Consider the following 12,364-nt stretch of genomic DNA (forward strand, 5'->3'; position numbering starts at 1 on the left):
GGTTCATGGATGAAATGTTTGTTCATGCCTATGTTACTCTTTTGATGGAAGGAATTTTAGTTCATTTCATTTTTTTTCTTTTCTTTTCAAAATGAGCCTTCCTAAAATGAGGGTGCGTTGGACACCTACTATGGGGTGAGAAGGTCCCACAAAGAACAAAAATGACCCTGTACAAGTCATATTTCATTCCCATCCTTACATATTCTCTGGAAACCTGCACACTAACATCAAAGGATTGTAGTAGGATTGAAGCCTGTGAAATGAAATTTCTTAGAACTGCCCCCTAAAAGACACCACTTGATCACGTGAAAAATGATGAGATCCAATCTAACCTACGTCTAAATGAATCGATGGAGGAAAGACTTAGGTCATCTAGACTGAAATGGTTTGGGCATGTTAAATGAATGAATAGCACAAGGTTATCATGTGCTTATTTGGAAAAGTGAATAACAGGTAGAAGACCAGCTGGAAGACCAAGAAGAAAATGGATGGACCAACTGAGGGAAGGCGTGGATAGAAGAGGATGGAATTAGGAATCTGTCATGGACAATAAAATCTTTTTGAATAGGCAAGACGCTCATTTTCAAACACCCTACCCGGCTCACTGGAAGGGCAAACCGATGATGATGATGATGATGATGATGATGATGAACAGCAGAAAGATGGTAGTATGGTGTTCATGCAAGATGACCTGCTCTGACATGACTCAAGTCTCTTGGTGTATAAAATGAGCTGCTTGTTCCTCTCCACCGTTTGACATATGGTAGAAGCCATGGTTCCTTGTACTTCTGCAAATGCCCTGAACCAGCACCTCTGCTCTAGTAGCACCTTCAGAATTAAAGGCATCATTACGTCTCTTAACTGCTCTTGAAACTGTATGTAGGCTCGTAGAAACCTGTGTTTTCAATTCACAATGTACAGGATGCTGGTAAATAATGAATAAAGCAAACAACAATGACCATAAAGTGTTATTGTATGGAAGCTACCAAAAGCATTACAGAAATAATGATACAGATTACTACAATCTCAAACAAGGTCTTGATCGAAACAACATACAAGGGACATTAAAATGTTGCTAATTCAGTAGAATGTGTAAAACAATAAATATAAAATCACATCAGTTAGTAACTCAAACATTTATGGAAAGCATGAAGTGTCACTGTTGATGATCAACAAGGATTCAGACCTGACTGATCCAATCCAGACATCATCTTTGCTACCAGGCTTTCAAAAAGTATTTGGAGAAGAAAGCTGTTTTCCTAGACCTAGAAAAGGTGTACAATAAGACCTTTCATTATCCTATTTGGGGAACTTTACACAAGAAAGATGTTCTAGGCAGCATAGTGTCAAGAGTAAAAAAATGCTATACCAAAGCACCAAAAGTTTTGCTGAAGAGAAAGCTAGTAGTTATGTTGGTCTGAGACAAGAAATGGAATGTGACAGGAAGTTGCTTGCCTCCACTGTTTTTCTTTAGCATCACAAATAATGAAGTCTCTCAAAAAGAAATGCAGTGCTATTCACAGACAATGTGATGAGGTGAAACAGAGAACGGCTTAACCGGTCAAAAGAAAATTTGCCAAATTAGTCGGCCAGAGTTAAGAAGTCAAATTGAAATTAGGACATCACGAGATTAACACAGTCTTTAGTGTTGTTCCACCAGCCAACTGATTAATACAAGAAGCTAGTGGAAGGGTTAAAACAGTAGATACATTCATAGTTCAGTTTATAAGGTACTATGAGGTAAAAGCCTTTGAACAACAAACATGTCACTCTCTAAAACTTACCTGCTTCCTATACTATTAGGCAGGGATAGCATCTCATCACACCTAGTGGAGGTGAAGTTAGTCAGTTCATGCATTCAGAAAATGAGACAATACATAAGGTAACATGAACTAAGGATCTGTCAAGATGGCCCTTCAATGAGTGTTGATGCTCATTGTCCTGATGAAGGTGGGAAGTAGATACGAGCTCCCCGGGGGGGCTGAGAAGAGATGGATGAGGAAAAACAGGGATTGATGGGAGTGAGCTTATCTATTTGAAGACAGTGTCCATGTTTGTCCTTGTCCTCTTTCTGTTGCTCCTTATTCCCACACTGACCTGTAATTGTGTTTATCCTACTGTGTATTCCTTTCTTGATCGTATCTCTCTACATTTGACTTGATTTGACACTTGTTTACAATACTTATATTATCCTGTTGGGATCCTTTCTCCTTTTGTTTGTCCTGTGCTTCTAAACTTTCACCACCTGTATTTATCTTCTGGTTTTTCTCTTTTCAAGTACTTACCCAGCTTTCTTCTTATCCTACACTTCCCACATGAAAACTGAAGATCTGTCAAGATGGCCAGTTAATGAGCCTACCTGATGAAGCTCGGAACAGAAAAAAATTCATCAGGGGCTGAGAAGAGATGGATGTGGAAGAACTGGGATTGATGACGACAGAGCCTACCTCTTATGAGACTTTTTTTGTGTGTTTTCATGTTTTTCATTGTTCTCATTCTGTTGTTCCCTCTTCCCACACTGACCTGCCATTGTGTTTATTCTACTGTGTGTTCCTTTCTTTCTCTATATTCAAATGGGAAAGTCCTATACGTTTCAGTTGTAGTCCAAAAGAGATACAAGATCTATATGTTTCACTGAAAACTGAGCTCAATGTTTTCAGTGTTCTGCTGCCTTCACTGTCAACAGGCTTCTCTTCCTTTGCATGCTACCATTGCACCACATGGGGAGTTGAACAGACTCTGACGGGTTCGAACCTGCATTGTTTGGATCCAGAGGTCAACACTCTAGCACTGATCCAAAGATGGAGCTCACTGAGTTATTGACCATAATAATGTGGACTGTTCTTCTTCTTCTCCTCCTCCTTCCTCTTACAGGCTTTTCCCCAAATCACCTCGAGTCAGCACTTAGTATGGATTTAACCCATTTTTATGATTGGCTGCTTTTTCTGACACCAACCCTAAGGGGAGGGTTGTTGTTTGAGTCATCAGTCCATAGACTGGTTTGATGCAGCTCTCCATGCCACTCTATCCTGCGCTAACCTTTTCATTTCTACGTAACTATTGCATCCTACATCTGCTCTAATCTGCTTGTCATATTCATACCTTGGTCTGCCCCTACCGTTCTTACCACCTACACTTCCTTCAAAAACCAACTGAACAAGTCCTGGGTGTCTTAAGATGTGTCCTATCATTCCATCTCTTCTTTTCGTCAAATTTAGCCAAATCGATCTCCTCTCACCAATTCGATTCAGTATCTCTTCATTCGTGATTCGATCTATCCATCTCACCTTCAGCATTCTTCTGTAACACCACATTTCAAAAGCTTCTATTCTCTTTTTTTCTGAGCTAGTTATTGTCCATGTTTCACTTCCATACAATGCCACGCTCCACATGAAAGTCTTCAAAAACATCTTTCTAATTCCGATATCAATGTTTGAAGTGAGCAAATTTCTTTTCTTAAGAAAGCTCTTCCTTGCTTGTGCTAGTCTGCATTTTATGTCCTCCTTACTTCTGCCATCGTTAGTTATTTTACTACCCAAGTAACAATATTCATCTACTTCCTTTAAGACTTCATTTCCTAATCTAATATTTCCTACATCACTTGCCTTCGTTCGACTGCACTCCATTACTTTTGTTTTGGACTTATTTATTTTCATCTTGTACTCCTTACCCAAGACTTCATCCATACCATTCAGCAACTTCGAGATCTTCTGCAGTCTCAGATAAAATAACAATATCATCGGCAAATCTCAAGGTTTTGATTTCCTCTCCTTGGACTGTGATTCCCTTTCCAAATCTCTCTTTGATTTCCTTTACTGCCTGTTCTATGTAAACATTGAAAAGGAGAGGGGACAAACTGCAGCCTTGTCTCACTCCTTTCTGGATTGCTGCTTCTTTTTCAAAGCCCTCGATTCTTATCACTGCAGACTGATTTTTATACAGATTGTAGATAATTCTTCGTTCTCGGTATCTGATCCCTATCATCTTCAGAATCATAAATAGCTTGGTCCAATCAACATTATCGAATGCCTTTTCTAGATCTACAAATGCCATGTACGTGGGCTTGTCCTTCTTGATTCGATCCTCTAAGATCAGACGTAAAGTCAGTATTGCTTCACGTGTGCCTACATTTCTTCTGAAGCCAAATTGATCTTCTCCCAACTCAGCTTCAACTTGTTTTACCATTCTTCTGTAAATAATACGTGTTAAAATTTTGCAGGCATGAGATACTAAACTAATGGTGCGGTAGTTTTCACACCTGTCAGCACCGGCTTTCTTGGGAATAGGTATAAGAACATTCTTCCGAAAATCGGATGGGACTTCTCCTGTCTCATACATCTTGCACACTAAATGAAATAACCTTGCCATGCTGGTTTCTCCTAAGGCAGTCAGTAATTCAGAGGGAATGTCATCAATTCCAGGTGCCTTGTTCCTATTGAGGTCACTCACAGCTCTGTCAAACTCTGACCTCAAAATTGGGTCTCCCATTTCATCAGCATCAACAGCCTCTTCATGTTCCAGAACCAAATTATCTAAATCTTTACCTTGATACAACTGTTGGATATGCTCCTGCCATCTTTCTGCTTTGTCTTCTTTCCCTAGAAGTGGCTTTCCATCTGAGCTCTTAATATTCATACACCTAGATTTCCTTTCTCCAAAGGTTTCCTTGATTTTCCTGTATGCAGCATCTACCTTACCCAGGACCATACAGCCTTCGACATCCTTGCGCTTCTCCTTCAGCCATTCATAGCATGTATTTAAAATAACTTGTTCTATTATTTATTGTTAAAATAACTTGTTCTATTATTTATTATAATCAATAATTTAGTCTACACCTTAGCATCTTTGCAGTACCATTTCTACAATTTCCTGATAACTGATAATATTACTAACAAATGTAAATAAAACTAAAGTTCTGTACAAATATAAAGAGAACCATAAGGGTACTTATCTTCCATCCTCTCACTTCATATAAATGTTTTGAAAGAATGACTGAAAATGACAAACAAACCACGGAACATTTATAAAGACACCACTAATAATAACAAATAATAAGTAACTAACCTTTTGACAGCATCCAAAGAGCCGCTTGCAAAGTCAATTATTCCAGCTGTTGGTCGAGCTACAAGACCCATGACACCTTTTCCTACTCCTTTGAAGAATCCTTCAACACCATCTTTCTTGGCTCCTGAAATTGGTTTCATGAAAACTCCAGACACTCCATCTGCAATGCCCTAAGGAAATAAGAATTCACAAACTTTACAAATATTGATATTAATCATAAAGTGAAACATTACGATAAGTAATACTTTATCATTAAAAATAGTAGCTGCTGATTAAATAAAATTTATGAATAGCCCCAAATCTTACATACCATTACTAATCCTTTGCCACTTTGAGCTAATCCAGTTTGGACATTTGTTGAGCGCTGGCTCAGAGTTTCCTGACGTTTACGCTGGTATTCTTCATCGAAAGTTAGTGCTGCTACTCCCTTACCTTTAAAAATAAAAAGTAAATAAATAATGTATTTCATCTTAATCTGTGGATCAGTGAAGGAATACATCAGGATTCAAGGCTTGTTTCATGGGGTATGAACTGAAATGAAATAAAACTGTAGTGAAATTCACATGGAAAACCAGCGCTCCTAGAGGAAAACTTTTCCATCTCTATTAGCCCAACATGAATTTTAAATACAGATCTGAAAAGAGGATATTAGTGAGAATGATCTCCTTCTTGAGAGAGCCGGTAAGCAGATTTATTACGAGGAAAGAACTCTGCCTTTGTCAGCAAACATTACAGAATCAGAGACTGCCTAAAGATTTTGATGAGAAAGACTTGGCCTCTCAAAAGAGCTAAAAATTACAAGCTATCTCAAATAGTTAATGATGATCAGACTTCTCTTCGTTTTGACACTCTGTAGAGAATGACGACAGCTGAGAGAGGATCCTTGCATGCCAACTCACAAAACAGTGTGTGAACAGCAAAATTGCACTGTCATGCATGCAGTCAGAATGTTGGTACTCTACGGTATGTAATTTTCAAAAGGGAAAACCTTATCCACAGCACTACTTCCTCCTGATATTCACGTGTGAAGGGTCAGAGAAACAAAAAACCCAGGCAAGTCAGCTTTTTGTCATAATCGAGTTAGCAATGATATACAGAGCACCAGACCAATCAGTTTACTACATTTCAAACTGCAGTTATTAAAAGCATACTGTTTCAAACTTTCTATTTGTTTATCTAGTAATCTTTTGAAATTAAAATGTCATTTTTCTGAGTTATGAAGGTGTTTGACTTACCTGTTCCCCCTCCTCCCCTGACCCTTGATATGTGCTCAAAGATAACGTGGATGAAAACAGTAGGACTCTGAAGATATATATGATCATGATTCCAGATGGACTGACATCACGTTTGCAACCCTCAGATGCATTCTTAAACAAACCATTAAAGGACTATGCCTTGTAAGCTATATACCAAATTAATGGCAGCAAGGGGATTATAATGTCACTCCTTTAGGAGAAATGGTAACGCCCTTGGATTGTTGGCTAGTGGACTGTTTGCATATACAGAATAATTTCAACAGGAACTATCACTGAGTGAAGCCCATGGTGAAAGTATTCTGGTAAACAGATGGAGCGTTGCTTGTGAATTTATGTGAAGAGAGGTATCACATATACTCCGTGTAGTACAGGCACTAAAGCTGGATGTAGTTGGTATAAGTGTAGTACGTTGGCAGGAAGAGCAGGATTTTTGGTCAGGCAACTACAGAATTACATACATACATACATACATACATACATACATACATGCATACATACATACATACATACATACATACATACATACATACATACATACATTAACATTATAGACCGTTATGCCTTTCAGCATTCAGTCTGCAAGCCTCTGTGAATTTACTAAACATTGCCACAATCCTCTATTTGCAACTAGTGCTGTGGCCTCATTCAGTTCTATACCTCTTATCTTTAAATCGTTAGAAACTGAGTCTAACCATCGTCGTCTTGGTCTATCTCTACTTCTCTTACCCTCCATAACAGAGTCCATTATTCTCCTAGGTGACCTATCCTCTTCCATTCGCCTCACATGACCCCACCATCGAAGCCGGTTTATGCATACAGCTTCATCCATAGAGTTCATTCCTAAATTAGCCTTTATCTCTTCAATCACAGTACCCTCCTGCCATTGTTCCCACCTGTTTGTACCTGCAATCATTCTCGCTACTTTCATGTCTGTTACTTCTAACTTATCAATAAAATATCCTGAGTCCACCCAGCTTTCGCTCCCGTAAAGTAAAGTTGGTCTGAAAACAGACCGACGTAAAGACAGTTTCGTCTAGGAACTGACTTCATTCTTACAAAATACTGTTGAACGCAACTGCGAGCTCACTGCTTTAGCTTTACTACGCCTTGATTCAATCTCACTTACTATATTACCATCCTGGGAGAACACGCAACCTAAATACTTGAAATTATCGACCTGTTCTAGCTTTGTATCACCAATATGACATTCAATTCTGTAGAATTTCTTACCTACTGACATAAATTAAGTCCTCGAAAGGCTAATTTTTATACCATACTTATTGCACCTATTTTCAAGCTCCAAGAACTTGACTGCAGGCTTTTGGCAAAATCTGCCATTAAGACCAAGTCATCAGCATTGGCCAGAGTTCTTATTACATTTCCACCTAACTGAATCCCTCCCTGCCATTTTATACTTTTCAGCAGATGATCCATGTAAACTACGAACAACAATGGTAAAAGATTACAGCTTTGTCTAACCCCTGTAAGTACCCTGAACCAAGAACTCATTCTACCATCAATTCTCACTGAAGCCCAATTGTCAACATAAATGCCTTTGATTGACTGTAATAATCTACCTTTAATTCCATAGTCCCCCAGTATGGTGAACATCTTTTCCCTCGGTACCCTGTCATATGCTTTCTCTAGATCTACAAAACATAAACACAACTGCTTATTCCTCTCGTAGCATTTTTCAATTACCTGGCACATAGTGAAAATCTGATCCCGACAGCCTCTCCATGGTCTGAAACCACACTGGTTTTCATCCAACCTCCTCTCATTGACTGATCGCATCCTCCCTTCCAAGATACCAGTGAATACTTTGCCTGGTATACTAATCAATGAGATACCTCGATAGTTGTTGCAATCCTTCCTGTTCCCTTGCTTATAAACAAGTGCAATTACTGCTTTTGTCCAATCTGAGGGTACCTTACCAACACTCCATGTTAATCTTACTACTCTATGAAGCCATATCATTCTTGCCTTTGCACTATACTTCACCATTTCAGGTCTAATTTAATTTATTCCTGCTGCTTTGTGACAAAGGAGTTTATTTACTATCCTTTCTACTTCCTCTAGCGTAGTTTCACCAACATCATTTTCCTCCTCCCCATGAGCTTGGCTGTTCGGAACACCACGAGGAAAATTTCCTTTTACGCTGAGAAGATGTTCAAAATATTCCCTCCACCTCTCCAGTGATTCCCTGGGATCTATTATGAGTTCACCTGAATTACTCAAAACACTGTTCATTTCCTTTTTCCCTCCCTTCCTAAGATTCTTTATTACTGTCCAGAAAGGTTTCCCTGCTGCTTGACCTAGCCTTCCAGGTTATTACCAAACTCTTCCCAAGACTTCTTTTTGGATTCAACAACTATTTGTTTCGCTCTGTTTCTTTCATCTACGTACAAATCCCTGTCCGCCTCAGCCCTTGTTTGGAGCCATTTCTGATAAGCCTTCTTTTTACGTTTACAAGCTGCTCTCACTTCATCATTCCACCACGATGTTCACCTTTTCCCATCTTTACACACAGTTGTTCCTAGGTATTCCCTTGCTGTTTCTACTACAGCATCCCTGTATGCCACCCATTCTCTTTCTATATCCTGAGCCTGCTTACTGTCTACAGTTCGAAACTTCTCACTAATCATATCCATGTACTTCCATCTAATTTCCTTGTGCTGGAGATTTTCTACCCTTATTCGTTTGCAGACAGATTTCACTTTCTCTACCCTAGGCCTAGAGGTACTTAGTTCACTGCAGATCAGATAGTGGTCTGTATCATCGAAAAATCCCTGGAAAACTCGTACATTCCTAACAGATTTCCTGAATTCGAAGTCTGTTAAGATATAGTCTGTTATGGATCTGGTACCCCTAGCCTCCCATGTGTAGCAGTGAATAGCCTTATATTTGAAGAATTATCAACACTAAATCAAACAGGGAAAATGTAGGAGTTGGTTTAATAATGAATAAGTAAATACGGCAGCGGGTAAAACTAATATGATCAGCATAGTGAAAGGATTATTGTTGTCAAGATAATTTTTTTTCTTTAGCTAGTTGCTTTACGTCGCACCGACACAGATACGTCTTATGGCGACGATGGGACAGGAAAGGGCTAGGAGTGGGAATGAAGTGGCCATGACCTTAATTAAGGTACAGCCCCAGCATTTGCCTGGTGTGAAAATGGGAAACCACGGAAAACCATCTTCACGGCTGCCGACAGTGGGGTTCGAACCTACTATCTCCCGAATACTGGATACTGGCTGCACTTAAGCGACTGAAGCTATCGAGCTCGGTGTGTCAAGATAATGACACCAAACCAATGCACATCACAATAGTGCAGGTCTATATGCCTACTAGTTTAGCAGATGATGATGAAATCAAAACAATACATGAAGAGATAGAAGAGTTAATACAACATGTAAAAGGTGACGAGAATCTAATTGTGATGGGAGACTGGAATGTAATGGTAGGCCAAGGAAGAGAAGGTAATACAGTACGATAATTTGGATTGGGACAAAGGAATGAAAGAGGAAGCTGGTTGAATTCTGGACCGATCATAATTTAGTCCTTGGTAATACTTGGTTCAAACACCATAAAAGATGGCTGTATACGTGAATGAGACCTGGAGACACTGGAAGGTATCAAACGGACTTCATTATGATTAGGCTGAGATTCAGAAACCAGGCGTTGGATTGCAGAACTTTCCCAGAAGCAGACGTGGACTCTGACAACAACTTGTTGGTCATAAAATGCCGCCTAAAGTTGAAGAAAGGAAGAATTCAAGGAGATGGGTTCTAGACAAGTTGAAAGTAAAGTGTGTGAGGGACTGTTTCAAGGAACATGTTGCACAAGGACTAAATGAAAAGGTCAATTCTAGACCTCATTGACTAGAATGAGGTCTCTAGTGCTGCTGAAGAAATGATAGGAAGAAAGGAAAGATCACCTTAGAATCAATGGATAACTCAGAAGATAACAGAACTGATTGATGAACGAGAAAAGTACAAGACTGCAAAAAATGAAGAGGGAAAAAAGGAATACAGGCAATTAAAGAATGAAGTGGATGGAAAGTGCAGGACAGCTAAGGAAGAATGGCTGAAGGAAAAGTGCAAGGATGTTGAAGGTTGTATTGTCCTAGGAAAGGCAGATGTTGCATACAGGAAAATCAAGGAAACCTATTACGAAAGGAAAAGCAGGTATATGAATATTAAGAGTTCAGATGGAAAACCACTTCTAGGAAAAGAAGATAAGGTGGAAAGATGGCAGGAACAAGAAGAGGCTGTTGATGCTGATGAAATGGAGGACCCAATATTGAGGCCAGAATTTGACAGACATTTGTGAGACCTAAATAGGAACACGGCACCTGGAATTGCTGACATTCCCTCTGAATTACTGACTGTCTTAGGAGAAACCAGCATAGCAAGGTTATTTGTAAGATGTATGAGACAGGAGAAGTGCCGTTCGATTTTCAGCAAAATATTATTACACCTATTCCCAAGAAAGCCGGTGCTGACAACTGTGAAAACAACCGCACAATTAGTTTAGTATCTCACACCTGCAAAATATTAACACATATTATTTACAGAAGAATGGAAAGACAAGTTCAAACTGAGTTGGGAGTAGATCACTTTGACTTCAGAAGAAATGTAGGAAGACGTGAAGCAATCTTGACTTTACGTCTGATCTTAGAGGATCGAATTAAGAAGGACAAGCCCACATACATGGCATTTGTAGACCTTGAAAAGGCATTTGATAACGTTGATTGGACCAAGCTATTTGAGATTCTGAAGGTGATTGAGATCAGATACCAAGAAAGAGGAATTATCTACAATCTGTATAAAAATCAGTCTGCAGTGATAAGAATCAAGGGCTTTGAAAAAGATGCAGCAATACAGATAGGTGTGAGGCAAGGTTGCAGTTTGTCCCCTCTACTTTTCAATGTTTATATAGAATAGGCAGTAAATTAATCAAAGAGAAATTTGAGAAGAGAATCACAATCTCAGGAGAGGAAATCAAAACCCAGAGATTTGCTGATGATATTGTTATTTTATCTGAGACTGCAGAAGATCTGGAAAAAATTGCTAACTGGTATGGACAGAGTCTTGGGTAAGGAGTACAAAATGAAAATAAATAAGTCCAAAACAAAAGTAATGGAGTGCAGTCGAACGAAGTCAGGTGATGCAGGAAATGAAGTCTTAAAGGAAGGAGATGAATATTGCTACTTGGGTAGTAAAATAACTAACGATGGCAGAAGTTAGGAGGACATAACATGCAGACTAGCACAAACAAAGAAGGCCTTTCATATGAAAAGAAATTTGCTCACTTCAAACATTGATATAGGAATTAGAAAGAAGTTTTTGAAGACTTTTGTCTGGAGCATAGCATTGTATGGAACTGAAACATGGATAATAACTAGCTCAGAAAGAAAGAGAATAGAAGCTTTTGAAATGTGGTGTTACAGAAGAATGCTGAAGGTGAGATGGATAGACTGAATCATGAATGAAGAGATGCGGAATCTAACTGGTGAGAGGAGATTGATTAGGCTAAATTTGACCAGAAGAAGAGATAGAATGATAGGACACATCTTAGACACCCAAGACTAATGCAATTGGTTTCTGAGGGAAGTGAAGGCGGTAAGAACGGTAGGGGTAGACCAAGGTATAAATATAACAAGCAGATTAGAGCAGATGTAGGATGCAGCAGTTACGTAGAAATGAAAAGGTTAGCACAGGATAGGGTGCAATGGGCGCTGCATCAAACCAGAATGAGGTCTCTAGTGCTGCTGAAGAAATGATAGGAAGAAAGGAAAGATCACCTTAGAATCAATGGATAACTCAGAAGATAACAGAACTGATTGATGAACGAGAAAAGTACAAGACTGCAAAAAATGAAGAGGGAAAAAAGGAAAAGTGCAAGGATGTTGAAGGTTGTATTGTCCCATTCAAGAAGCTGAAAGCACACATTTGCAGAGTTTGAGCTGAAAGGAGGATGGATGACATCCTGCTTCTCCATAAAATCTCTCCACAAGATCTCATATCAGCCCGTACACA

At 39.1% G+C, this 12,364-nt stretch overlaps 1 protein-coding gene across 1 annotated transcript in view; it reads right to left on the bottom strand.

The window, feature by feature from the left end:
• LOC136885511 (intermembrane lipid transfer protein Vps13) overlaps nt 1–12,364 on the bottom strand; it is a 1,358,975-nt gene that overhangs the window by 61,860 nt on the left and 1,284,751 nt on the right. The window contains exons 60-61 of the mRNA XM_067158109.2: nt 5,375–5,496; nt 5,065–5,234 (exon numbers count right to left, since the gene is read on the bottom strand). Of these exons, the coding sequence (XP_067014210.2) occupies nt 5,065–5,234; nt 5,375–5,496 (292 nt within the window). The remainder of the gene's footprint in view (nt 1–5,064; nt 5,235–5,374; nt 5,497–12,364) is intronic.

This window comes from Anabrus simplex, chromosome 1, assembly GCF_040414725.1.
Source record: "Anabrus simplex isolate iqAnaSimp1 chromosome 1, ASM4041472v1, whole genome shotgun sequence".
Taxonomy (NCBI): domain Eukaryota; kingdom Metazoa; phylum Arthropoda; class Insecta; order Orthoptera; family Tettigoniidae; genus Anabrus; species Anabrus simplex.